This window comes from Mustela erminea, chromosome 1 (assembly GCF_009829155.1).
Source record: "Mustela erminea isolate mMusErm1 chromosome 1, mMusErm1.Pri, whole genome shotgun sequence".
In the NCBI taxonomy this organism is placed as follows: Eukaryota; Metazoa; Chordata; class Mammalia; order Carnivora; family Mustelidae; genus Mustela; species Mustela erminea.
Window position 1 is genome coordinate 160,059,353 of NC_045614.1, and position 27,824 is coordinate 160,087,176.

Below are 27,824 nucleotides of genomic sequence, written 5' to 3' on the forward strand. Positions count from 1 at the left end.
GGAGTCTGCTTAGAGTTTCTCCTCCCTCTGCACCCCCATACAGGCACATGCTCTCTCTCTAATGAAATAAAGTGTTTAAAAACTTTATCTTACAGGAAATACAATTTTATCAATATTTACTCAGAAAAGGAGCTTGAAATAGGTAAATATTTATCTACACGTAGTTTATTACAATAATCTTTAAAACTTATGAAAAAGATTAAAACTTTATTTATTCTGAACTTTCCAAAGAGGCATGATTTGGTGCCCATATGAGCCAAGTATACATAAAGCCTTAAAAAAAAAAATGCAAGTGGGGGCCCCTAAGTGTCTCAGTGAGTTAAATGAGTGACTCTTGGTTTTGGCTCAGATTAAGATCTTATGAGTCATGGGCTCCATTCTCAGCAGGGAGTCTGCTTGAAGATTCTCTCTCTGCCCCTCCCCCTACTCATGCACACACTTCCTCTCTCTCTCTAAAAATAAATAAATGAATAAATCTTTCAAAAATTCAAGTGGATTTCAGAGATCAATTTATTTTAAGGATCTTAATTTCAAATCATATCTTTCATAGTCTTCTAAAAAAAATCCAGAAATGCTTAATTTCTACTAATTATAGATGTAAAACACCCATGTTAAAACTTAACTTTGCTTTGAATGCTATAGAAAAAAAATAGCATGTTTCAATCTATAATTCTATGTTTGCTTTTAGCCCCATCTCTTCCTCTGCATTTAACTGATTTTGCAAAGTCACGTTTTAAAATAGGCTTTTATGAGAAAATCTGACAAGTGACAGCACTAAATACAGTCTCTCAGTGTTTCATCCTTCCGACCCCATAGTTAGTGACTTTTCATGATTGAGTAGTTATTTTTAAGGATGAGAAAGCTCAGTTATATGTTTGATTTGCTAAAAAAAAAAAAAAAGTCAAACAAATAATATTTTGGGCATTTATACTTTTCATAGAAAATTTTTAAAGTGCTATTTTCCAGTTAATAAATTGAAATGTTGCTATGTAACACTCTCCATGAAGCAAAACTTTTCATAACAAGACTATATCGAGGAGATTTTCCAAATAGAATTATATACATAATATATGGCCTAATGATAACTACTTAATGATAACTACTTATCCTCTATTTCCTTTCCTTAGACCAAACTGTTTTGCTTTCTTGCATTATCATAATCTTATATCATTTTTTTCAGATATATAGATAAGAAAAATCTCCTAGTCCATTTGGTTCCCACTTCTTTTTTTTAGAACTATTTTTTCTATTTATTTGAAGCACAGTAAAAAAAAAAAAAAAAAGGTACATTTTGAAAATTCAGTGGCACAAGGTACACTGCCATAACTTGAGGGACATTATACAATTAAAAAAATAAAAGGGGGGCGCCTGGGTGGCTCAGTGGGCTAAAGCCTCTGCCTTCGGCTCAGGTCATGATCCCAGGGTCCTGGGATCGAGCCCCACGTCGGGCTCTCTGCTCGGCGGGGAGCCTGCTTCCTCCTCTCTCTCTCTGCCTACTTGTAATCTCTGCCTGTCAAATAAATAAATAAATAATCTAAAAAAAAATAAAAAAAAATAAAAGGAAACAAAAAGAAAAAAAATTTCCATTTGAATCACTGCATTACATAATTTTACCTGCCCAAACAGACCATTTACAAATATTAGGTCAATAAACTGCTAACATTCATAAAAAGGTAACTTTCTTACTAAAATGCAGGAATTTAAAAAATTGGTATCTGAACAAGAAAAGATAAAACTATAGTTCCCACTTCTTAAACTAAATAATTTATCAATTCTGTCCACTCTTGTATATAATCTACCACTTAGTCCTATGACTTTGGGTTCTTTTTCTTTTTCTTTTTTTTTTTTTAAGATTTATTTATTTATTTATTTGACAGACAGAGAGCACAAGTAGGCAGAGAGGCAGGCAGAGAGAGAGGAGGAAGCAGGCTCCCTGCTGAGCAGAGAGCCCCATGCAGGGCTTGATCCCAGGACCCTGGGATCATGACCTGAGCCGAAGGCAGAGGCTTTAACCCACTGAACCACCCAGGTGCCCCTTGGGTTCTTTTTCTTTTGCTTAATTTCCTCATCTGAGAAAAATGAGAATAAAATATAGTAACATATTTTTGTGAGAATTAAATAAGAAAATATCTATACAGAACTTAAAACAGTGTTAAAGGGGCACCTGGGTGGCTCAGTGAGTTAAGCCACTGCCTTCGGCTCAGGTCATGATCTCAGAGTCCTGGGATCGAGCCCCGCATCAGGCTCTCTGCTCAGCAGGGAGCCTGCTTCCTCCTCTCTCTCTGCCTGCCTCTCTGCCTACTTGTGATCTTTCTCTGTTAAATAAATAAAATCTTTTTTAAAAATAAATAAATAAATAAAAGTGTTAAAACAAGTATGTTCAACAAATGCTAGTTGTTGTTATCATTATTAAAATTAAAATGCTTGATCCTGAAATGTCACTATATGTGAGAAACAGCCACATACATTGGGCTTAAGAAGGCAGAGTCAGGCTGTCCACGGCACCATTGTTAATAATAACAAAATACTGGAAATGAACTAATGGTCAAGGGAACCATGGTAAATTCATTCTATGTAATACTACACAGCACATGAATAAACAGAAATAGCTCCATCTAGATGTGCTATGACTCCAAGAGATATTAACTTCTTTTTAAGAAAGAACTGGAAATCAACATGTATAAAGTAGCATTTGCTTCAAAAACAAAGCAAAACTATATATATACACATATATATGTATGTCTATATATACAGACATACAAAGATATAAAATTGCGTGTGTCTATAGGTGTATTTATAGATATAGATATTTATACACACAAAGGGAAAAAGTCTGAAAAGATACATATCAAACTGATTACAGTGTCTGCCTCCAGAAAAGCAATGGGATTAGGGATTATAGGCATGGAAGAAAGATGTTAGTTTAAGAACTGTTTCGTGGGGGCGCCTGGGTGGCTCAGTGGGTTAAGCCGCTGCCTTCAGCTCGGGTCATGATCTCAGGGTCCTGGGATCGAGTCCCGCATCGGGCTCTCTGCTCAGCAGGGAGCCTGCTTCTTCCTCTCTCTCTCTCTCTGCCTGCCTCTCTGCCTACTTGTGATCTCTCTCTGTCAAATAAATAAATAAAATCTAAAAAAAAAAAAAAAGGAAAAAGGAAAAAAAAAAAAGAACTGTTTTGTGACTTTGCGAGGGAATACAATGTATTCGTATATTGATTATAAAATTTAAAAATTTTTTTAGTTCTTCTTCCTTTCCTGAACAGTTCAACCCTAAAGCCGTTGGTGGAACAGAGAAAGCCAGCATCCACAGTAGAGGTGAGGGCAGAGAAGAGCTGTAGTAGCCCCAAACAATGTCAAAACCAGAAAAGTTGAGGAGGTTGTCCACATGGAAGGATATAATTCTATTTGGAAAATCTCCTTGCTACATTCAGAGCCCAAGTAAGTAAGAAGGGCCTCCATGTATGAGGGTATAGACTATCCGGGGTGATATGTGGAGTGATGAGGCTTCAGAGTGACAACTCACCCTCAAATAGTTCAGAGGGGAAAGCTTTTTGTATTGTACTGGGGAAGTATTCTGTAAGTGTAAGATTATTTAAAACAAAAATAAAATGTAAAGTACATTTGAAAGAAACTACAAGATTTAAAATTATCATTATAATGATTCAATGTTATAATAATGTTTCTCTCCGCTGCTTCTCCCCTTCCTCTCTTTTTTCTTTCATTGCTTCCCTTCCTCTCTTCCTTCGCCTTCCCTCTCCTTCTTCTCAATGTTTGCCTTCTTTTCCTCCCTTCTTCCTTCTTCTTTCTCAGCATTATGCTTCTAAGGTCACACACAGAGCCCTAATCAATCTTCCAGGTGGGTTCAGAAAGATTCTTCATATATCCCCACTAAAAAGTAGCAGATATTGTAGGTAAATAATAAAAATGATGACAGTTAAAGATAAATACCATCCTAAAAAAAATATTATAGAGATTATGTGTTTACTTATATACTACCTCAAATCTCTCTGTTCACCAGAACAATTTGTATTTTTTTGTTTGTTTTTGTTTTTTTTTAAAGATTTATATTTATTTATTTATTTGACAGAGAGATCACAAGTAGGCAGAGAGGCAGGTAGAGAGAGAGAGGAGGAAGCAGGCTCCCTGCTGAGAAGAGAGCCAGATGCGGGACTTGATCCCAGGACCCTGAGATCATGACCTGAGCCAAAGGCAGAGGCTTTAACCCACCGAGCCACCCAGGTGCCCCCAGAACAATTTGTTTTTATTAGTTGCTTTTGTGCAGGTATTATTGACTAAATAATATCATGAAATTATTAGGGTATTCAGAAATAATGATGTTTTACTAATGCTTTCCTTACCTACCTCTTATAATAAAGAAGTGAAAAATATGGGGAAAAGTTCTCTGTGAACTATAAAGCACAAAAAATGTTAGCAGAGTTAATAAAAAAATGTTAGCAGTCATTTAATTAGCAAAAAGTATTTAACTATACAGAAATTTAGTATTAAATACGATGTATCTCTACTACAAATTCCTAACTCCAAGAAAAATTACCAACACTGATGTATCAGTATGATGCAGATTTTCTCCACATTATATAATAAAGCAAAGGCAGAAAAGCTTTTCACCTTTTCACCCTCTGTAACAATCTGGATAGCATTTGGGATGAGTCGAGCAGTTTTCTCCTTAGTCATGAAGGTTATGTTCTTTAATGCAATACAAATCTAAACACACAAAAGAACGAAAAATTATTATATGGATTTTTCAGAAACATGTACAGCACAAAATACCAAGTATTACATCAACCTAATCCAGAATATTCCACTGAAAAACATGAAGGAGTTAATAATAATAAGTACATGCTTTCATTCTCTGAAAAAAACAGGGTAAGCAGTCAGACATTCTCCCCCGTCAATAATTTCCTCCACAGCTCTTATCTCTAAGTTTAGGATAGAGTGTGAAAAGACATGTGGGTGTTCATGTTCCATATTAACACATACACACACAAACAAAATCCAGACAGTCTGTCACATAAGACATGATTTTGGCAGTCAAATGGATGTATGTTCAAGCTTTTTTCAACCTGAAATCTCTTTCTCAAACTGTATTAAATATGTACAAATGGAGCTCAATGTACTAAGAAAATAGATTACATAATTCAACAGTATATAAATTGTATATATATCTATTACATGCAATACAAGTACAATATACAAATATAAATATATATTTATTTACTTTGGAATCTAAACTATGTTATTTTTAGGAAGACTGCATATATTTCTACCTATGCAATTATTTGTATCAACAAATCAAATCCAAATACATCTTACTGTAGTTTCCCATCTGAAGATGTTGCTATAGAAACACAGCCAGTTTTCTGAAAGATATAGACGTCCCTGAAGCAAAATGTCCCTCTGAAGAGCACAAGCATAATCTAAACACACAAGAATAAGGAACAGCTTATTCACAAAAATCTGGCAACTTTATAATCTCATCCTACTTTAACACATGAAAAGTCATCACTCTTTGTTCATTAGTTTGTTTGTTAATTCAATCACTCACTGATTCAGATACTTTGGGCACCACACACCAGATATTTTGCTGGAACTAGCATTACCAAACATGGGCCTTGCCTTCATGGAACAGTCTGGAAGGGAAGGTATATAATAAACAAACAAATACAAAATAAGTATAATGATCAAAGTGTAGAGAAAGCTATGAGAGACTATAACAAAGAGGACACAGGTATGAGGGGATTGGGCAGGGAGAGTGTATATCAGAAAAAGTAGTTTTTAAACTAAGAACTAAAGGTCAATAAATGGTCAGCTGGACTATGAGGAAAGAGCATGTGCGAAGACCCTGTGGTAGAAAGAAAAAGCATACCTGAGAAAGAAGAAGAAAAAGCATACAAAGAACTTTGGGCTAGAGAAGCTAGAGAAACTAGATCATGTAAGGTTCACAGGCTATGGTAGACTGTGAACTTTACAAGAAACCACAGATGAGGTGTTTTGTTTTGTTTTGCCATTGATGAGTTTCAAGCAGAAGGGGCCCGATCAGATGTGTATTATCCAAGACTACTTTTTTCACACTATGAGAACAGATTCATATAAATGAGTTGAAAGTCCAGGGGAAAACTGATGGTGGCTCAGACTTAGAAATGACAGTATTGAGAAAGAAATAGTTTTATGTAACTACTTTACTCAAGTAAATATACTTGAGATATTTAAGAGGTAATACTGATGGGGGAGTGGTGATTAGACATTGGAAAGGGTGAGGAAGGGGACAATAATCATTCAAAAAATTGTATAGATTTTAAGTTAGTTTCAAAGTTGATCCTCTCTGCCACAGCACTAAAATCCAGCAAAATCAGGAGTGTTCTGGTAAATGCCACTATCCACCCGTAAGTTAATACCATGATTTAGATTTGGCTCTTTGGCTAATGTAAATAGTATGGCTAAATTATCAATAATTCAAGATATAAAGGGGTGCTGTTGATGGAGTTTGGGAATATAGGTGAGGTTTGGTGGGGTGAGCTCTGAAGCTGACAAACAAGAAAGAATTCTTGAGACATCTCTGGTGCAAAATGGTGGTTTATTAAAGCATAGGTACAGGACCGTGGGCAGAAAGACCAGCTGAACTGCGGTTGTGAGGGGTGGCTGATTATATACTCAGGAGTAGGGGTAAGTAAGGGAAAGCATTTCAAAAAAACTTTCATATGCTGAAGAGGACCCACCTACAGGATACCTACAAAATACTAGAGGCCATGACCTTGTCAAGTTAAGGTTGTTTTCCCCTCTAGCTGGGTATTAACATTAAGACAGTTGGGAGATTCCTGGAAGAATGTCACAGGTGTCCCACCCCAGGAGTGGGAAGTGGGGGGGGGGTGGCAGGGTGGCAGCTTTTGCTTTGTCTTCAGCTTGCCTTCTGCTCCCTCATCACTGTGAGAAGATTTAGTTTAACTGATAAATTTAAAAACTACATAAAGTGATTAACAATTTTAGGAAAAAGTCATTGAGGTATAAACCTCAAAATATTTAAATTCAATCCTGTTAAATTTCTAAGCAAATACTAAAAATTGAGCAAAGCAATTCAGTCTTGCAAAATGTTTTCTTCAGCAGAACAAAACTGAGATGCCCCCAAACAAAAATCCTAGTAAATAATTAAGTAGATTAAGTTACTCATTATGGGTATGCATCTCTAAAACAGGGATTGGGCTCAAGGTCACCTTGAGGTGTCCTGAAATTTTTATCTAAGCCACTGAATCATTTTATTAATTTAGTGCTTCTTGCATTTCAGATCAGAAATACTTGGCACACTTATTAAAACACAGATTGCTAGGCCCCTCCCCAGAGTTTCTGATTAAATATGTCTGGAGCAGGGACGCCTGGGTGGCTCAGTTGGTTAAGCAGCTGCCTTCGGCTCAGGTCATGATCCCGGCGTCCTGGGATCGAGTCCCACCTCGGACTCCTTGCCCTCCGCAGGGAGCCTGCTTCTCCCTCTGACTCTGCCTTCCACTCTGTCTGCCTATGCTCGCTCTCGCTCACTCTCTCTCTGACAAATAAATAAATAAAATCTTTAAAAATATATATTTTAAAAAAAAAATATGTCTGGAGCAGGGTAAAGAGTTTCAAGTCTAACATGATTCCAGGTAACACCAGCACTGCTAGCCTGTGGACCACACTATGTAAAAGGCACCATTTTACATTAACTATGTTCAAAGCTATAGCAACCAACCAGATTATTTTAACTGAAGACTATTTGACATAGATTGACAGACTTTTTTCAGTGTTTTAAAAAAGGGTTTCCCTGGGGCACCTGGCTGGCTCAGTCAGTTAAGCATCTGACTCTTGATTTCAGCTCAGGTTATGGTCTCAGCGTGGTGGGATAGAGCCCCAAGTCCCATTCTGTTCCAAATTCAGCAAGGAGTCTGCTGAAGATTGTCTTTCTCCCTCTCCTTCTATTCCTCCCCCCAACCTCTAGGATAGAGATGAAAAAGGGGAGGGGTGTGGGAATCCCAAAACAGATATATTTTATTGGAATAAACTATACCTCAATAAAAAAAATTTTTATAAATTGGCTTTCTAGCAATATGGCCCTTGCAGAAAATGAAAAAATATTTTTTAAGCCAGGAGATTTTAATTTTTTTACTCCCAATTTCCCTACTGATAAGCAAACGTGTAATTATCATATCAGAAGGCAATATTCTACCTGACTTGAGTCAAATAACAATCTGATTCATCTAGAATGGAATAAGAAAATGTTTAACAAAAATTGGTCTATAAAAAAAAATTGGCCTGTGGATTTTATAACTTTATAATTAGTGACTAGAAAGATAGAATAAAATTAAGTAAATTAACCAAGCAACATAGATCACTTTGATATGTGTGTTAACATCAACTAACTAGTTATTACATAATCAATTTTGGAACAATTGAATGGCTCCAATTCTTAAAGATTTATTAATTATAACACAACAAAGGTTAGAGTGGAAATATGTACTAAGTGTTATGGAAATACAGATGGAGTGAATAAGCACCATATACTTCTAGAGTAAAATTGCACAATAAATAAACAAGATGTCCTATTTATAGTTTTATCAAAGGATTTAGACATCATCTATCTATAAGGGAGATAACAGTGAATTAAAAGAATGTGTTCTTAAACAATCATGTCAGGAAATATACATCCCAAAGTATTCTTTTCTTTTTTTTTTTCCAAAATATCCTTATCTAGCAGCAATCATCTATGGGAACACAATAATGCTAACATTGCCTTAAAAAAGACTCTCCAGGGGCACCTGGGTGGCCCAGTCGTTAAGTGTCTGCCTTCGGCTCAGGTCATGATCCCAGAGACCCGGGATCGAGCCCCACATCAGGCTCCCTGCTCAGCGGGAAGCCTGCTTCTCTCTCTCCCATTCCCCCTGCTTGTGTTCTCTCTCTCACTGTCTGTCTCTCTCTCTCTGAAATAAATAAATAAAAATCTTAAAAAAAAAAAAAAAAAAAAGACTCTCCAGAACAACATTTTAAAATCTGCTTTCAGATTTAATATTTAAATTATAAAAGAAAGCATTCTTGGGAACCTGGGTGGCTCAGTGGATTAAGCCTCTGCCTTGGGCTCAGGTCATGATCTCAGGGTCCTGGGATAGAGCCCCGCATCGGGCTCTCTGCTCAGCAGGGAGCCTGCTTCCTCCTCTCTCTCTGCCTGCCTCTCTGCCTACTTGTGATCTCTGTCAAATAAATAAAGTCTTAAAAAAAAAAAAAAGAAACCATTCTCCTTTTTCATTTTTTATTTTTTTTAGAGAGAGAGAGAGCTGGGAGAGGTAGAGGAGAAGAAGAGAGAGAGTTCCAAGCAGGCTTGACACCCAGTGTGGAGCTGGAGGTGGGGCTTGATCCTACAAAGCCGAGACCATGACTTGAGCCCAATCAAGAGTTGGACACTCAACCAACTGAACCACCCAGGGGCCACAACCAATCTCCTTTTTTATACTTTACATTTTTTTGTGTTGTTTGCTTTTTACTGAGACAACTGTAAAGGTAAATACAAATTGAAAAAGAAAAAAATTAATGTTCCCTGGTACAAAAAGGGGAAAAAAGACTTCTTCACGTCTCTGTACAAAATTTGTAAATTCTTTCTTGCTCCTTTCAGATATATGTGAATCTTTTTAAAAGTGAAATAGGCGCCTGGGTGTCTCAGTGGGTTAGGCCTCTGCCTTCAGCTCGGGTCCTGGTCTCAGGATCCTGGGACCGAGCCCCACAGAGAGCTCTTTGCTCAGCAGGGAGCCTGCTTTCCTTCCTCTCTCTGCCTGCCTCTCTGCCTACTTGTGATCTCTCTCTGTGAAATAAACAAAATCTTTAAAAAAAAAAAAAAACAGTGAAAAAAGCCCCTGGCCAGTTTTACAACCCAGGAATGTTTTCTTAAGGACCTAGCAGTCACCTCTTTAAAATGTGAACATCAAGAAAGACAGCACCCTTTCTCCCCCTTTCTGTGATACAGTAGAAGCTTAACTTCAGTGGGCATCTCGCTCCAAGTTGTAAAACTAACTCTTGTCATAAAGATATGTTTATTTTTCCTTTTCATAAAGCCAGTTAGTTAAAACAGAGAGTAGCCCCAATTATCAGGTGAATTTATGAAGAACTGTGTGCGATAAATAGTACTACCAGTCCTCTTGAAGACTAGTTATCATTTATCTTTAGAGCATTTTTTAAAGGGTTGCAACTGTTCAGTTATTTAAAAAGGTGAGATTTCTGTCTTTCTTCACAATCTCTTTTTCAGATTACCTGTGATGCAAGACCCATTCCATTTGAATGCTTATTCAATAATAAAACTGTTTTCTTTCTTTTCTACTTTTGTGGAGTTTTCTGGATGGGTAGGATATTTTCTTTTTAATTATATTTCCCCAACATAACATTTTCTTTGGCCAGGATTAAGCAAGAAAAAAAGAAGGCATAAATGAATATTAGGAGTGAAAATGTGGACTCCAGCTAAAGCAAACTTTTTTTTTTTTTTAAAGATTTTATTTATTTATTTGACAGAGAGAAATTACAAGTACACTGAGAGGCAGGCAGAGAGAGAGAGAGGGAAGCAGGCACCCTGCTGAGCAGAGAGCCCGATGCGGGACTCGATTCCAGGACCCTGAGATCATGACCTGAGCCGAAGGCAGCGGCCTAACCCACTGAGCCACCCAGGCACCCTAAAGCAAACGTTTTTAGAAATATTCTAGGGATAGTTAGTTGTCCTAATCAGGGATTCACACTTGGGATAGGTCAGTTAACAATTAGACTTTAATTAGGACTATACTCCTTCAGCGGCTACAGTAAGCCCTTCTGTTACCTTTATTAATGGTTTAAAAAGAAATGTTTGGCTAATCAGCATAGTCACATTAGAAAAGGGATTTCATTAGTGAAATTAGTGGCTTGTTTATATTGGATGCTCCTATGGGGTCACACTGGTGAAATCAGTTGTATAAATATACATGGATTGGTTAAAATCTTTTAGAGATCCTCTTCATCATCATTATTATAAGTACAGAGAACAAAAACCTAGTAAGCTTTCACCCTTAGGTATGGCACTCAAGTGTTATCCTACAACAGTACTTCTCAAACTTTAAGTGCATATAAATTACCTGGGAATACTACTGGAGGAAGATCTGTGTCTTCTCCCCGACACATTTAATTATTCAAGCATTTATAGCAATATAGACTGATGGATATTTATTTTATTCTTCAGGTTATAATCCAATATTGTCATTATTGATTTTATTATTGCTCAAATTATTCTGTCTTTGACCACTGGGAGTTTTTTCAAGTTGGCTCCTTTTTTTTTTTTAAGCACTTCCTTATTTTCTGGCACTATAAGACTACAAGATACTCCACAGTCACTTATCTTGTATTTTTCAATGTCCCAGCCCCAGAATGGACCATTTTTTCAAGGAGCTCTCATTCACCAGTTGAATGACATCTTGGTTATTCCCCAATTATTACTAAAGATGCTATAAACAATCATGCACAGGACTTTTGGGAACACAGCTTTACAGTTCACTTAAGAAAATAATTAGGATTGGTTAAGTGTATGTGTAACCTTACAAGAAAATGCCAACTTGCCATCCAAAGCAGCTACTCCAGTTTGCACTCACACCACTAACGGAGGAGAGTCTGCTGAGCAGAGAGCCCAATGCGGGGCTGGATCCCAAAACCCTGGCATCATGACCTGAGCTGAAGGCAGAGGCTTGAACCCACTGAGCCACCCAGATGCCCCAGTTATATATTCTTTCAAAGAGGGCCAGTCCTGTTCATCTTTAAAAAATCAGTTATGGGATTATCAACTATTTTCTCTCAGTCTGTAGCTTAGTATATTTATATGTGGTATTAATTCTACTTTGTAAAAGTCTGTACTCTCCAAATTTTATAAAATGAACAGGTTTATTGTATCAGTGAGAGAATACTACAAAATGTAAATTTTTAAAAGCAAATTTACATGCTGAAAAATACCTAGAAAAGTTACCTGAACAATTTTAACCAAAATTATATGTAGGTATTTTGATGACCAATAATTTTCAGCTTTTTTCTTTATATTTTTCTCTATAGCTTTAATGTTTTATAATGAGTATATGTCACTGTATCATCAGACTCTTTCAAGATGGCAACGACAAGTATGATAAATTTTGTAAAGGTTTCTATGAAAAGTATTTCATTTCAAGTGACAAACCGGCAAGAAACATTTGCAACACACATGAAAAAGATCTAATTTTTTTAAACATCTAACAAGCTACTACAAATTAAGAAAAAGACAAACAACCACCAGAAAAATGGGCAAGTTTATGATGAGAAATGTTCACAGGAGAAGAAATACAAATGGTTTACAGACATATGAATAATGTTCAACCTCCTTTATAATTAAAGAAATGCATATTTAAACAAGGATGAAGTACCATTTCTACCAAATTCTACTCAAGCAAAGTTCCTGAGGTGTGGCAAACAGGTACTTACATACACTTAATGAAAATGCAAATTGGTGAAGCCTTTGGAGTAAATTGTCAATAGGAAACTTTTTAAATTATTTTTTGAAAGATTCTGTTTATTCATTTGACAGAAAGAGAGACAGTAAGAGAGGAAACACAACCAGGAGGAGAGGGAGAAGCAGATTCCCTGCTGAGCAGGGAGCCTGAGGTGGAGCTCACTCCCAGTCCCAGGACCCCAGGATCATGACTTGAGCCAAGGGCAGACGCCCAGTGATCGGTAAACTTTTTAAATGCTCATTACCTTTTTGCCACAACTTAACTTTGTAAAATTTATCCTACAATATGTGCGCACATATGTGCTAAAACAAATGTAAAAGTTTCAGTGTAATATTAGCAGAAATAGTAAAAGACAAGAAGCAAACAAAATGTCCATCAAGAAAGGATTTGTTAAATAAATTATGGTACAAAGTTCATTTAGTGGAATACCAGGCAGGCATTGAAAGAATGAAGTAGATCCTAAGGTAAGGCTAATAAAAAGAGCTCAAAACGAGGTTCAAAGAGTAAGGCACCGTATGTTCTAATTTAAATTCCATTAGGGATATATGTACATGCCTCTTGAAATACCTACAGAAAATGTTTGGAAATATACATAAAAAAATCACTAAAAGTGGTTATATAGGCCAGGAAAAATGTTGCAGTAGTCTTGGTCAGAAGGACCACTCACTTCCCATTATATGCCCTTATATAGCATTTGAATATTTTGTCATAAGAATGCATTACTTTCAAAAGTTCTTAGAAGTTGTTTTAATTCATTATAATGATATTTAGGTACTAAGCTGAACTATCTAGAAATTCAGTTACATTTTATGGAATATTGCCCAACAGTATCAAATCAGAAATTTCTATGAATAAATGGTTTAAATGAAATACACACTAAAATTTTGATTTTTATTTTGATTATAAAAAATCTATATTAAGCTTATTTCAAAAGTAAAGCACTTTTTATAAGAAAAATGGCTAAATTTTTCCTCTTAAAGTCTATTTCAAATAAAATCTATCTGAAAGATTTCATGAGGGTACCTGGCTGGCCCAGGTGGAAGAGTATGTGACTCTTGATCTCAAGGTCATGAATTCGAGTCCCACATTGGGTATAGAGACTACTAAAACAATACATAAGTAAACTTTTAAAGAAATTAAAGTTTATATGAAAATAATACAGGGCGCCTGGGTGGCTCAGTGGGTTAAGCCGCTGCCTTCGGCTCAGGTCATGATCTCAGGGTCCTGGGATCGAGTCCCACATCGGGCTCTCTGCTTAGCAGGGAGCCTGCTTCCTCCTCTCTCTCTCTGCCTGCCTCTCTGCCTACTTGTGATCTCTCTCTGTCAAATAAATAAAATCTTTAAAAAAAAAAAAAAAAAGAAAATAATACAGCCCTACTTGTGAGCTCGCGCTCTCTCTCTGTCAAATAAATAAATAAATAAAATCTTAAAAAAAGAAAGAAAGAAAATAATATAGCCCTAGAAAATTTTATAAAATTGCTCTATAATCTGTTAAGGAATACATTTTTCCAGGGAAAGGTAATACATATTGAACATCAAATTTAAAATTTTTCCTACAAACCATATGAAACAAGCAGCAGAAGAAATTGTGACAATAATTTTCTTTTAGTTCTATTTTCTTAGCTAGTACTTTTTCATTTTATTTATTTATTTATTTTTGATACAAAATGGTGGTTTTATTAAAGCATGGGGACAGGACACATGGAAGTACTTAATATTTTTATGTGAGAAATCACTCCTCCCCAAACTACAACTTAGTTTTACATTGCCTAATATGATACTTATCTTCAATAATATTTTCTATCTAGCACAAAGGCTTAAATTTTCTACAAATATTGTCACTTGTCAGTTCTATTTTGATAATGAGGTAGTAAAATTATTTTTACAACTTCCTGTCTTTTTTTACCTGCTATCAGCTTCTCTGTATCAGGTAAATGTGTGAATTGTCTTTTGTATTCCTCATTCCTGTCTTTGTAGGTGGAACTCTGCAACAATAAAAAGATTAAATTTCAATGTAATTATAATCTTCATTAGATTAACAGAAATGTAGTCTTCAAAAATAATTTTTAAATGGGCTGTAAAAAACATGATTTTCATGCAATATTTTGTATGTTTTTATATGAAAAACCACATACATAAACATTTCACAAATCACCAAAAGGAAGCTCCCAGCATGTTGGAGTAAGGAGTTTGACAAATTCTCTCTGCAAAAGAAAAGATACAGCTGGGGAAAAAAAAAAAAAAAAAGTCAAAACATCATCTCAAATTACTGGAAACAGGCATACAATAAACTGAGAAGTATTTGTTCATGAAAATCTACTGAACTTAGGAGCAGCAGAAGTCTGTGGCACCATTTCCTTGACCAGTTCGCATTACTCTTCCTCCCCGGATCAATAAAGTCAATGTGACAGGCCATGAAAACTAGCAGCTACGCTGACAGAGGTGGCTGAGTTGATTCAGAGTGCAGAGCAGAAAAGCTATGCCCCAAAGTAAAAAGGAAAATTCTGAAGCTGTCCACAAGAGTGTGAGGTTGCAGTCTCAACTGGGGCCAGAAAGAAGCCCACTGGCAGATTAGCAGGGCATGTCACAGAGATCTTGGAGGAGAGACAACCATAAATGGGCTTGATAAACTTCCCATGTATTCCTAGCTAAACAGAAGTAGCATGCATGTGTAGCAGAGACTAGAGAACTCCCGAACTATCCACACATTTGTGGCTACAGAAATAAGTTTTCCTGAGGGAAAACATAAAAATTGAGACAAACTTGAAAATGTCCTGAACACTGAATGCATTCCCCAACCTATTCACAGATCTCTCAACAGAAGGGAAAAATACTGGCTCTGTGCATTCAAGCACAATTTCTTTTTCTTTTTTTTAAAATTATTTTATTAACCTAGAATGCATTATTTGCCCCAGGGGTACAGGTCTGTGAATCATCAGGCTTACACACTTCACAGCACTCACCATATCACACATCCTCCCCAATGTCCATAAAGCAACCACCCTCTCCACACCCCTCTTCCCCCCAGCAACCCTCAGTTTGCTTTGTGAGATTAAGAGTCTCTTAGGGTTTGTCTCCCTCCTGATCCCATCTTCTTTCATTTTTTTCCTTCCCTACCCCCCAAATCTCCCCACTCTGCTTCTCAAATTCTTCATATCAGGGAGATCATATGATAATTGTCTTTCTCTGATTGACTTATTTCACTCAGCATTATACCCTCTAGTTTCATTCATGTCATTGCAAATGGCAAGATTTTGTTTCTTTTGATGGCTGCATAGTATTCCATTATATACATATATCACCTCTTCTTTATCCATTCATCTGTTGATGGACATCTAGGTTCTTTCCATAGTTTGGCCATTGTGGACATTGCTGCTATAAACATTCAGGTGCATGTGCCCCTTCAGATCACTACATTTGTATCTTTAGGGTAAATACCCAGTAGTATGATTGCTGGGTCATAGTGTAGCTCTGTTTTCAACTTTCTGAGGAACCTCCGTGCTATTTTCCAGAGTGGCTACACGAGCACAATTTCTGACCAATCACTGGCTGAAATAAGGGGTGAGCACTGGGAAGTCAGCCTTAAAAATAACAACAACAACAAACTGAGCAGAGACTGGACAAACAGATTTCATAGATTTACTCCAGGATAGGTTACTAAACAATCAGAAATCATCGATGATAAGCTTTAGGGGTAGAGAGGATGTGATCAGAATCCATGGTTGCTACAATACATCATCTAAATTGTACAATTTTTAACAAAAATTATGAAACATGGAAAGAAACAGAAAAACATGACTCATACTAAAGAAAGAGAAGCAGGCAACAGAGTCTTTCAGGGTCCCCAGATACTAGATTTAGCAGACAAGAACATCAAAGCAGTTATTACAAATATATTCAAACAACTGAAGAGAACCATGCTAAAGAATTAAAGGAAGGGGTGCCTGGGTGGCACAGTCGGTTCAGCATGCAACTCTTGGTTTCAGTTCAGGTCATGATCTCAAGGTCCTGGGATCAAGCCTCACACTGGGTTCCACACTCAGCATGGAGTCTGTTTGGGATTCTCTCTCTCCCTCTCCTATTTAATGGAATTAAAATGGTATCCTAAAAAATATCTGACACAAAATTATTACTATTCTATTCTCCTGCCCCTCTGGCTCGTGCTGTCTCTCAAATAAATAAAATCTCAAAAAAACACAAAAGAATTAAAGGAAAATATGACAATAGTGATTCAACAACCACAGAATGTCAACAAATACATTTTTTAAATTCTTTTAAGAAAAAAAAAAAAAAAGACATTCTGGAGTTGAAAACTACATTCACTAAAATAAAAAATCCACCAGAAGGGCTCAACACAAAATTCTATATGGCAAGGAAAGAATCAGCGAACTTAGATTAGCAAAACTTATCTAATTTGAAGAATAGAATGAAAAAGACTATAGAAAGTTAACAGACTCAGAGGTCTGTGAGGCAACATTAATCGATTCAAAATACAGAACAACAGAAGGAAAAGGGAGACAGAAAAACATTTAAAGAAACAATGGTTAAAACTTTCAAAATCTGAGGAAAAACATTAATTGATAGATCAAAGAAGCTCTATTAACCAAGAAAAGAGATTCTGGGATGCGTGGGTGGCTCAGCTTGTAAATGTCTGAGTCCTGATTTCAGTTCAGGTCTTCATGTCAGGGTTGTGAGATGGAGCCCCATGTCAGGCTCTGCACTCAGCAGAGAGTCTGCTTGAGATTCTCTCCCTCTTCCTGTGTCCCTACCCAGCTCTCATGTGTGCTCTCTCTCTCTCTAAAATAAATAAATAAACCTTAAAACATACACCTATATATAAAATTAAGATGATAAAAATTAAAAATAATGAAAATTTTAAAATTTTTTTAAATTAAAAAAATATTTAAAGAACTACAGCATAGCTAAATTGTTGAAAGACAAAGGAGCAAGAGAAAACAGCAAGAGAAAAATGACTCATATATATAGGTGGAAACCAGGACAATTAATGGTTGACTTCTCATCATAAACAATGGAGACAACAGATTTGCTTTAAAGAAATGCAAAATGAAATACATTTTTTAAATTCTTTGAAGAAAAAAAAAAAGACATTCTGGAGTTTCTTTAGCTGCAAAGAAATGTTATAGTATGGTAACTAAAATCCACAAGAAACAGTGAAAAGTACCAGAAGTGGAAATATCAAAAGGAATTAAAATGGTATTCTAAAAAATATCTGACACAAAATTATTCTAAAATTAACACGGAAGGGCTCCTTTCATGATAAAAACATTCAGCAAGGAGGCAAGAATATGGAGAAATTAGATCACCCATACATTGGTGGGAACATAAAATAGTACAGCCACTCTGGAAACCAGAATGGCAGTTTCTTAAAAACTAGATATGCAACTATCAATGACCAGCAATTGTATTCCTGGGCATTTACCCCTAGAGACGAAAACTTATGTTCACATAAAAACCTGTACATGAACATCTACAGCAGTTTTATTCATCATAGCCCCAGACTGGAGCTATCCCAGATAGTCTTCAATGGATATATAGTTAAAACTGTGGTACTTCCATACCATGGAATACTACTCAGCATTAAAAAGGAATAAACTGGGTTGCTGGCTGGCTCAGTCAGAAGAGTGTGTGATTCATGATCTCTGAGTCATAAGTTTGAGCGCCACACTGGGTATAGAGACTACTTAAAATAAATTTTAAATACACACACACACACACACACACACACACACACATACATACATACATTCATACATAAACTTTAAAAAGGAATGAACTCTTGGTACACAAACCAAATTAGATGGAACGCCAGCAAATTATGAATGAAAATTGAAAAGGTTACATACCGTATGATACCATTTATGTAATATTCTTGAAATGACATAATTATAAAAATGGAGAACAGCTGAGTGGTTGACAAGGGTTGAGTAGGGGGCAGGGCACTATAAAAGGCTCTGTCTGTAAAAAGGATTCTTGCTGTGATGAAAATGTTCTGTATCAGTGTGGTATCAGCATGTATCAATGTGGTATGGTACTATACTTTTGCGAGGTGTAATCATGGGGGAAAATTGTTTAAAGGGTACAGGTTATCTGCATCATTTTTTTTTTAAGATTTTATTTTTATTTGAGAGAGAGGGAATACAAGCAGTGGGAGGGACAGCGGGAGAGAGAGAAGCAGGCTCCCCACTGAACAGGGAGCTCAACCATGTTGGTCTCGAACCCAGGACTCTGGGATCATGATCTGAGCTGAAGACAGATGCTCAACCAACTGAGGCACCCAGGTGCCTCTTTCTGTATCATTTCTTATAACTACATATGAGTCTAAAATTATCTCGGACTAAAAGTAGAAAAAAAAATATGAGAAACTTTGTAGGGTTAGAATAAATGTGTTAATTCTACATAAGAGGTAGAAATGCTTAAAGTGCTTTTAAAGCTGATTCACAGGTCATTCTCCACATTCTTTTTTAATTTTTTTAACTTAAATTCAATTAATTAACATATCATGTATTTTTAGTTTAAGAGGTAGAGTTCAGTAATTCATCAGGCTTACATAATACCCAGTGCTTATTACATCACATGCCCTCCTTAATGTCCATCACCCCGCTACCCTATCTCCCCAAACCCCTTCCCTCCAGCAACCCTGTTTGTTTCCTATAATTAAGAGTCTCTTGTGCTTTGTCTCCCTCTCTGATTTCACTTTATTTTATTTTTCCCTCCCTTCCCCTGTGATCCTCTGTTTTCTGTCTTAAATTCCACATGTGAGTGAAATCATGATAACTGTCTTTCTCTGATTGATTTGTTTCGCTTAGCATAATACTCTCTAGTTCCACCCATGTTGTTGCAATAGCAAGATTTCAATTTTCTGATGGCTGAGTAATATTCCATTGTGTATTTATACCACACCATCTTTATACATTCATCTGTCAATGGACATCTGGGTTCTTTCCATAGTTTGGCTATTGTGGACATTGCTGTTAATAAACATTGGGGTGCAGGTAACTTTGGGTCACTACATCTGTATCTTTGGAGTAAATACCTAGTATTGTAATGCTGGGTCGTGGGGTAGCTCTATTTTCAACTTTTTGAGGAACCTCCATACTGTTTTCCAGAGTGGTTGCACCAGCTTGCATTCCCACCAGCAGTGTAGGAAGATTCCCCTTTCTCTGCATCCTCGCCAACATCTGTCATTTCCTGACTTATTAATTTCAGCAATTCCATGTGAAGTGGTGTTTTTTTTTATTTTATTTATTTGACAGACAGAGATCACAAGTAGGCAGAGAAGCAGGTAGAGAGAGAGGAGGAAGCAGGCTCCCCGCTGAGCAGAGAGCCCGACGTGGGGGCTCGATCCCAGGACCCTGGGATCATGACCCGAGCCAAAGGCAGAGGCTTTAACCCACTGAGCCACCCAGGCGCCCCCTCACTGTGGTTTTGATTTGAATTTCCCTGATTCCAAGTGATGTTGAGCATTTTTTCATGCATCTGTTGGCCATATGTATCTTCACATCCTTCTATGTTCTCCCTCCAACTGCGCATCTTTAGGCCATTTTAGTACTCCTTGTTAATAATGACATTACCAGACAAATAACACAAGTAAAATTATTTAATTATTGAGAACAATGTGACTGGTGTAATAGAAACTCACTCTTAGATGTGGCTCATAGGATCAATGTCATGGCTTTTAAGTTTACATCTCATATCTAATAAAAGGTTTTTTGGAAAGGCAGATAAAGAATGCTGGGTTAGAATTTTTATATTCCTTTAGATTTGGTTTATATGTACTATTTAAAATTTCTCATTGTTGGGGAGACTGGGTGGTTCAGTCAGCTGAGTGTCTGCCTTCAGCTCAGATAATGATTTTGGGGTCCTGGGATTGAGCCCCCAGTCAGGCTCTCTGTTCAGGGGGGAGCCTGCTTTTCCCTCTCCTTCTGCCTAGCCCCCACCCCGCTCATTTTCTCTCTGTCTCAAATAAATAAAATTTTCAAATTTCTCATTATACTAGATAATCAAAAGGATATACTTAGGATGAAGCCTTAATTAATATCCCAATAACACATTACTATTTCAGGTATTTTCCATATTATCTATGTCATTTATTAAATATGTTAATTTATTCATAATTTCTTAGGAGTCATGTTGCTTTTCCAAAATATTTTCCCATGTTGATGTTGTCATCTTTAAAGAAGTATATGTGTTTAAAGATTTTATTTATTTATTTGGTGGGGAGGAGGGAGAAAGTAGAGGGGCAAAGGGAGAGGTAGAAGCAGACTTCCCACTGAGCAGGGAGCCTGACCCAGGGTTCAATCCCAGGACCCAAAAATCATAACCTGAGCAGAAGACAGATGCTTAACCACTGAGCCACCCAGTTGCCCCCAAACTGTACTTTTCAATGTCACTAGTAACCTCTACTTTGCAAATCCAATAATCATTTTTCAGGCCTCACTCTACCTATCACAATAGGTCACTCTGTCCTTAAAAGACATTAATCACTTTGAGGATACCACACTTCCTAAGATTTTATCTCATTAGCCAAATCTCAGTTTCTTATCTAGTTCCTGCTCTACCACCTAAACATTGGAGAGAGGTTCTAAACATTGGAGAGTCTACTTCTTTTTTCTTTTCTTTTTTTTTTTTCAAAGATTTTATTTATTTATTTGAGAGAGAGACAGTGAGAGAGAGCATGAGAGGTGAGAAGGTCAAAGGGAGAAGCAGACTCCCTGCGGAGCTGGGAGCCCGATGCGGGACTCGATCCTGGGACTCCAGGATCATGACCCGAGCCAAAGGCAGTTGCTCAACCAACTGAGCCACCCAGGCGCCCCTACTTCTTTTTTTTAATCCATATTTTTTCCATTGGTGATCTCATCTAATCTTTATAAATCTTTCTTTAAATACCATCCATACTCAAAGTCTCCCAAATTTACTTCCCTATTCAATCTCTCTCCTGAGATTCAAGTCATAAATCCAATAACTTACTAGACTTTTCTATTTGCATATCATATATGGATCTCCAACTTGATTTTCTTAACCCCCAAAACTACTTCTCTCCTGTCTTCTCATCTCCTAAGTGATGCTTCCATGCACTTAGTTGCACTGATCACAAATCTAGGAATCATTATCCTTGACTTTTTTCTTCTTCCTCACTCACCACTTCTGACTCCATCAGTAAGTTGTTTGTCAAACAAGCCAATCTCATTCCTGCCTCTTGCCTGTCCATGGAGCACCACTTCCTTTTCCCCTTCCTCACGTGATTCATCTATGTTCTTTCCTTGTCCCTGATATAGGGATATCAATTGGCACCTCCTCAGAAAAGCTTTTCCAGACCATCCTAATTGAAAATGCTACTCCTTTCCATGTGATTCTCTATACCTTACATTTCTCTATTGTCTTCTCTTACTACCTGACATAACACTACACATTTGCAGGGGGAAAAAAGGGGGGGCAAACCATAAGAGACTATTAGCTATATAAACTATAGAGAACAAACTGATGGTTGCTGTAAGGGGATGTGGACAGGGAATGGGCTAAGTGTGTGATAGGTATTAAGGAGGCCACTTGTGATGAGCACTGGGTGTTATATGTAAGTGATGAATCACTGATTTACCCCTGAAATCAATACCTATACTATATGTTAACTAGAATTTAAATAAAAGCTTGAAACGAAATACATTACACATTTGGTAATGTGCATACTATTCATTTCCCAATCAGCTCTAGAATGGCGGAGACACTTAGAACAGCCTGGTGCAGTCTTCTTAAGAAGACACTTAAATGAATTACTAAATTACTATTCCTGGAGTGCTTGCCTGGCTCAGTCAGAAGAGCATGTTTCTCTTGACCTCAAGGTTGTGAGTTTAAGCCGCATGCTAGATGTAGAAATTACTAAAAATAAATGAATAAACTTTTTTGGAAAAGCTATTCCTATCTTAATTCATGTATATCTACCTTTGCCATTTGTTTGATAACAATGTCTCTGCTCATATATTCTTTTCATTCATCCTGTGAGAGACTCACTGTACTTCCTGATACTGGTCTTTCATCATAAGTGGAAAATTTTCAGGCATATCTTTTTGAATATGAAACTTCTATTAGATTCATACTGGACTCTACTTTTCTCCTTATTACTTAAGCCATTCTTTTTCAAATTTTTCTATTTTTATCTCTCAGTGGCACAGTGTAACAATTTCCTCCTATACCAGTTTACTGATTTTTCTCTTTAGCTGCTATTTCCCATGTTCACTGAATTTTTATTTTTTTTTAATATTATTTATTTGTCAGAGAGAGAGAGTGAGTGAACGAGCACAAGCAGGAGGAATGACAGGCAGAGGGAGAAGCTCAGCAGGGAGACTGATGCGGGACTCAATCCCAGGACCCTGGGATCATGACCTGAGACAAAGGCAGACGCTTAACTGACTGAGCCACCCAGGTGTCCTTCCACTGAATTATTAAATTATTATTTCAATGACTACATTTTTCATTTCTAGAAATTGTATTTGGTTGTCTCCCAAATCTGCCTGGTGTTTTTAAGAATGTCTTAGCCAGGGGTGCCTGGGGGGAGTCAGTTAAGGGTCTGACTCTTGGTTTCAACTCAGGTTATGATCTCGGGGCCATGAAATCAAATCCCATGTTGGGCTCGGTATGCGGCACAGAGTCTGAGTCTCTTTCCCTCTTCTTCTGACCCTCCCCCTGCTCACTCACTCTCTCTCTCTAAATTAAAAAGAAAAATGCTTTACCCATTTTCACATGCTTAATTCCTTCTATTAAGTCTTTATTAATATCTAATGATGGTTTAATAGTCTTTATCTGGTAGTTTTATCTGAAGTTTTGAGGGTGTAATAGTAATGTGCTATTTATTGAATCTCCTGCCCACTCATATAGTATTAAATTCCAGTCCCAAAATGTCATGAGAGATGGACTACAGTTGTGTATTCTCAGGAAGATGACCATCCTTCTCCACTCCAAGCACAAGTTTGGACAGTAAGCTTCCTTATCTTCAAACAGGCAGGTGTGGGTAGACTAGGAATTTCCTTCCTATTCTACACTTCACAGAATGTATAACTCTTCGAGAGTCATGGCTTTATAAGGAGTTCCCAGTTCTAATTCACACAAGTCCAAGGCATCATCTCCAATCCCAGTGTGGCCATTAAAGCTTTCATGACTGAGACAAATAAATTCCTCAGGGCTGCCTCAGCATTAGCTCCTGAGCTTACAACTCTGTTAATCAGTTCCCTCTTCTTTTTTAGCCCTTAGGTATTTCCCTTGCTATTTTGTGAGCCCAGGCATTCATTTTAAAAACATGTTTGCAACATTTCATCCTCATTTCTAGATACTTTATAGTGGAAGAGCTTTTAAGTTAAATGGTTCTCTTTCCGTATTGCCAGAACGTTATTTCCTATTCCCTCATAATTAAATCTAAAAGTTTTAAGATATCTAGGTTTTCAAAGAAAATCTATCTATAATTAAATTTTAATTGGATAAAATATGACTTTCAAATCCAACAGAAGTTGGAAAATAAGTTTATTCTTTCCATCAGTTATCAAAATGAAAGTCTAAAATATCCTTTCTAGCTTCAGTAAATCCAAGGTACATTGGGAGAGATTATAGAAAACACCTCTCCAAAGTTGCCAAAGTATGTTGCAAACATACTAATTAATCCTCTTGGGCTTTGGTTTTTATTGTTATTTAACAGTGAAACATTAATTAATCCTCATGATGTACTTAGCTCAAATCAGGTCTGTTACAACTTTTATCCCCACTTATAAGCAGAAAGCTTACTTGTGAATAACATGACTATGATCATGCTATAATCCAATGATAAAGTATAGAGTCAAGACTCCTGATTTCTTGTATAATTGGAAAAAAATTGCTGGTGATCTAGAAAAATTCAACTCTAAATGTTTTTCTAACAAAACACTAGTATTTATTATTTGTACATATATAATGGTTCAAAATCTAGACTTGCTTTATTCTTGTTTTAGAACAGGGGCACCTGGGTGACTTAGTAGGGTAGGCGTCTGCCTTTGGCTAGAGTCATGATCCCAGGGTCCTGGGATCAAGTACCACATCAGCCTCCATGCTCAGCAGGGAGTCTGCTTCTCCCTCTCCCTCTGCCCCTCCCCCTGCTCATGTGCTCTCTCTCACTTTCAAGTAAATAAAAAAAAAAATCTTAAAAAAAATGTTTTAGAACAAAAATATGTTTTTATTTTTATTTTATTTATTTATTGAAAGAGAGAGCATGCAAGTATGGGGGTGAGATGGGGGGATAGAGGGAAAGGAGAGAAAGAATCTTAACCAGGCTCCATGCTAAGTGCAGAGCCCAGTGTGGTGCTTAATTTCTCAACTCTGAGATCATGACCTTAGCTGAAATCAAGAGTCAGGCATTTGAACAACTGAGGCACCCAGGTGCCCCAGTATGTCATTTTCTAAGCATAAGCAAAAGAAAATCTTCAAGGTTTTTTCTACTCTTAATAGTTACTAGCCCAACATCACGAAAAGAAGTTACATTAAATCAACATGTCTGCTGCAAATCTCTGTAGGCTCTTCCTCTGGGACATTAATCCACCTGGAATACGCCATTATTTTAGTCAGGAAAAAAAAAAAAAAGAGTTTTTGTTTTGTCAGTTTTTAGGGATTTGGTTTTGTTGTTTCTGCTATGTACTTTTACTAAGAGTTAAAGAGCAAAAGTATTCATATTTATTTGCCATTAAGTTTATTTCAAGGTTTTTTCCCTTTCACATAATTTTTGTCACATTGGGACTTAAAAGTTATTAATAAAACTCATTTCCCACATATGAGGATTAAATATTTTAATTTTAATTTTTTATTTTATTTATTTATTTATTTTTAAATATTTTATTTATAGATAGAGTGAGAGTGACAGAGAGAGAGAGAAAGAAAGCATGAAGCAGGGGCACCTGGGTGGCTCAGTGGGTTAAAGCCTCTGCCTTCAGCTCAGGCCATGATCCCAGGGTCCTGGGACCGAGCCCTGCATTGGGCTCTCTGCTCAGCAGGGAGCCTCCCTCCCTCTCCCTCTCTGCCTGCCTCTCTGCCTACTTGTGATCTCTGTCTGTCAAATAAATAAATAAAATCTTTTTTAAGGGGCGCCTGGGTGGCTCAGTTGGTTAAGTGACCGCCTTCGGCTCAGGTCATGATCCTGGAGTCCTGGGATCGAGTCCCACATCAGACTCCCTGTCTGCTTTTCCCACTGACCCCTCTCCTCTCATGCCCTCTCTCTCTCAAATAAATAAATAAAATCATTTTCAAAAAAATTAAAAATCTTTTTAAAAAAATAGTCCTTTAAAATAAAATAAAAAAAGAAATCATAAAACGAGGAGAGCAGCAGGCAGAGGGAGAAGCAGGCTCTCCACTGAGTAGGGAGCACAACCTGAGAAATCATGACCTGAGAAATACTGTAATTTTTAAATTAAAAAAAGAAAGCAAATGTAACAATTAAGATTCCTCTTTCTATAATACAGGACAGAAAATCTGCTGCTGTTGGTTTCACTATCAGGTCTATGGTGATTTAATCAAACTCCTTTTTTTTTTTTTTTAAAGATTTTATTTATTTTTTGACAGTGAGAGAGGGAGAGAGAGAGAGAGCACAAGCAAGGGGAGCAGCAGAGGCAGAGGGAGAAACAGGCTTTGCCCTGAGCAGGGTGCAGGACTTGATCCCAGGACCCTGGGATCATGCCCTGAGCCAAAGGCACACGGTTAACAGACTGAGCCACCTAGGTGTCCTAATCAAACACCTTTAAATTAAAGTCCTACTGTCAGCTGTTAACTCCCCTGGAATTAAATAAATAAAACTTAAAAAATAAAGTCCTACTGTCAGAAAGACACTCACTAGTCAATCTGTTAAGCAGCACAAGATTAAATGGATAAGGTCTAAAAAGAAACCAGCCTCAACAACAACAAAAAACTTTTAGTGAACTCTACTTCACTGTCTTGTATCCTTTTGTCAAGTTCTCACAATTTTCTTATTTATGGGGAATTCATAAAAACATATTTTCCAATATTACAAATAGGAGGTCCTCTTATCCAGCACTTTTCAACCCTTTTTACCACTCTTAAGGAAAGGTGTTCTCCGTGTAACATACTCCCACTATATATGCCCAGAGTTTTTTATAACTGATATGCAGCTACCAGGAATGTAAATTATGAGCACTTGCTAGCCAAACACCGCCTCCACTTTTTTTCTCATATTAATTCAAGACACACCAATGTTGCAATACTATGGCCCAATCTCTCATTTTATAAGTAAGGCACCTGACAGATTAAATAACATACTCAAGGACACCACACAGTGTAATCACCAGGGACAGAGTATACACTCCATCCCAGATCTTTTGTGCCCAATCTCCAATTCACCCAATGACAATCACACTGCCCTCTAAATTCACTATTGTGGAACAACTACTGAGTTAGCCAGGCCAGAGTATATGAGTTATTCTACACCAGTGATTTTTTCATGTCCCTGGAGCTTACCTCTTTAAATACTAAAACTTTAAAAAGTTATCAATTCCAGTCTCTTCAACAAATGGTGTTGGAAAAATTGGACAGCCACATGCAGAAGAATGAAATTGGACCATTTCCTTACACCATACAAAAAAATAGACTCAAAATGAATGAAAGGCCTCAATGTGAGACAGGAATCCATCAAAATCCTTGAGGAGAGCACAGGCAGCAACCTCTTTGACCTCAGCCATAGCAAATTCTTCTTAGAAACATCACCAAAGGCAAGGGAAGCAAGAGCAAAAATGAACTATTGGGACTTCATCAAGATCAAAAGCTTTTGCATAGCAAAGGAAACGATCAACAAAACCAAAAGACACCTGACAGAATGGGAGAAGATATTTACAAATGATATGTCAGATAAAGGGCTAGTATCCAAAATCTATAAAGAACTTAGCAAACTCAACACCCAAAGAATAAAGAATCCAATCAAGAAATGAGCAGAAGACATGAACAGACATTTCAGCAAAGAAGGCATCCAAATGGCCAAAAGACACATGAAAAAGTGCTCAACATCACTCGGCATCAGGGAAATACAAATCAAAACCACAGTAAGATACCACCTCACATCAGTCAGAATAGCTAAAATTAACAAGTCAGGAAACGACAGGTGCTGGCAAGAATACAGAGAAAGAGGAACCCTCCTACATTGTTGGTGGGAATGCAAGCTGGTGCAGCCACTCTGGAAAACAGCACAGAACTTCCTCAAAAAGTTTAAAACAGAGCTACACTACCTGCTAGTAATTGCACTACTGGGTATTTACCCTAAAGATACAAATGTAGTGATCTG

The 27,824-nt window shown here is 37.0% G+C and overlaps 1 protein-coding gene across 3 annotated transcripts in view; it reads right to left on the reverse strand.

The window, feature by feature from the left end:
- The window catches only part of GRAMD1C (GRAM domain containing 1C), a 92,191-nt gene that overhangs the window by 54,988 nt on the left and 9,379 nt on the right, over window positions 1-27,824 (reverse strand). For all 3 annotated transcript variants that reach the window (XM_032348301.1, XM_032348293.1, XM_032348311.1), the window contains 3 exons: window positions 14,418-14,496; window positions 5,328-5,431; window positions 4,623-4,718 (listed from right to left, as the gene is read on the reverse strand). In XM_032348301.1, the coding sequence (XP_032204192.1) occupies window positions 4,623-4,718; window positions 5,328-5,431; window positions 14,418-14,496 (279 nt within the window). The remainder of the gene's footprint in view (window positions 1-4,622; window positions 4,719-5,327; window positions 5,432-14,417; window positions 14,497-27,824) is intronic.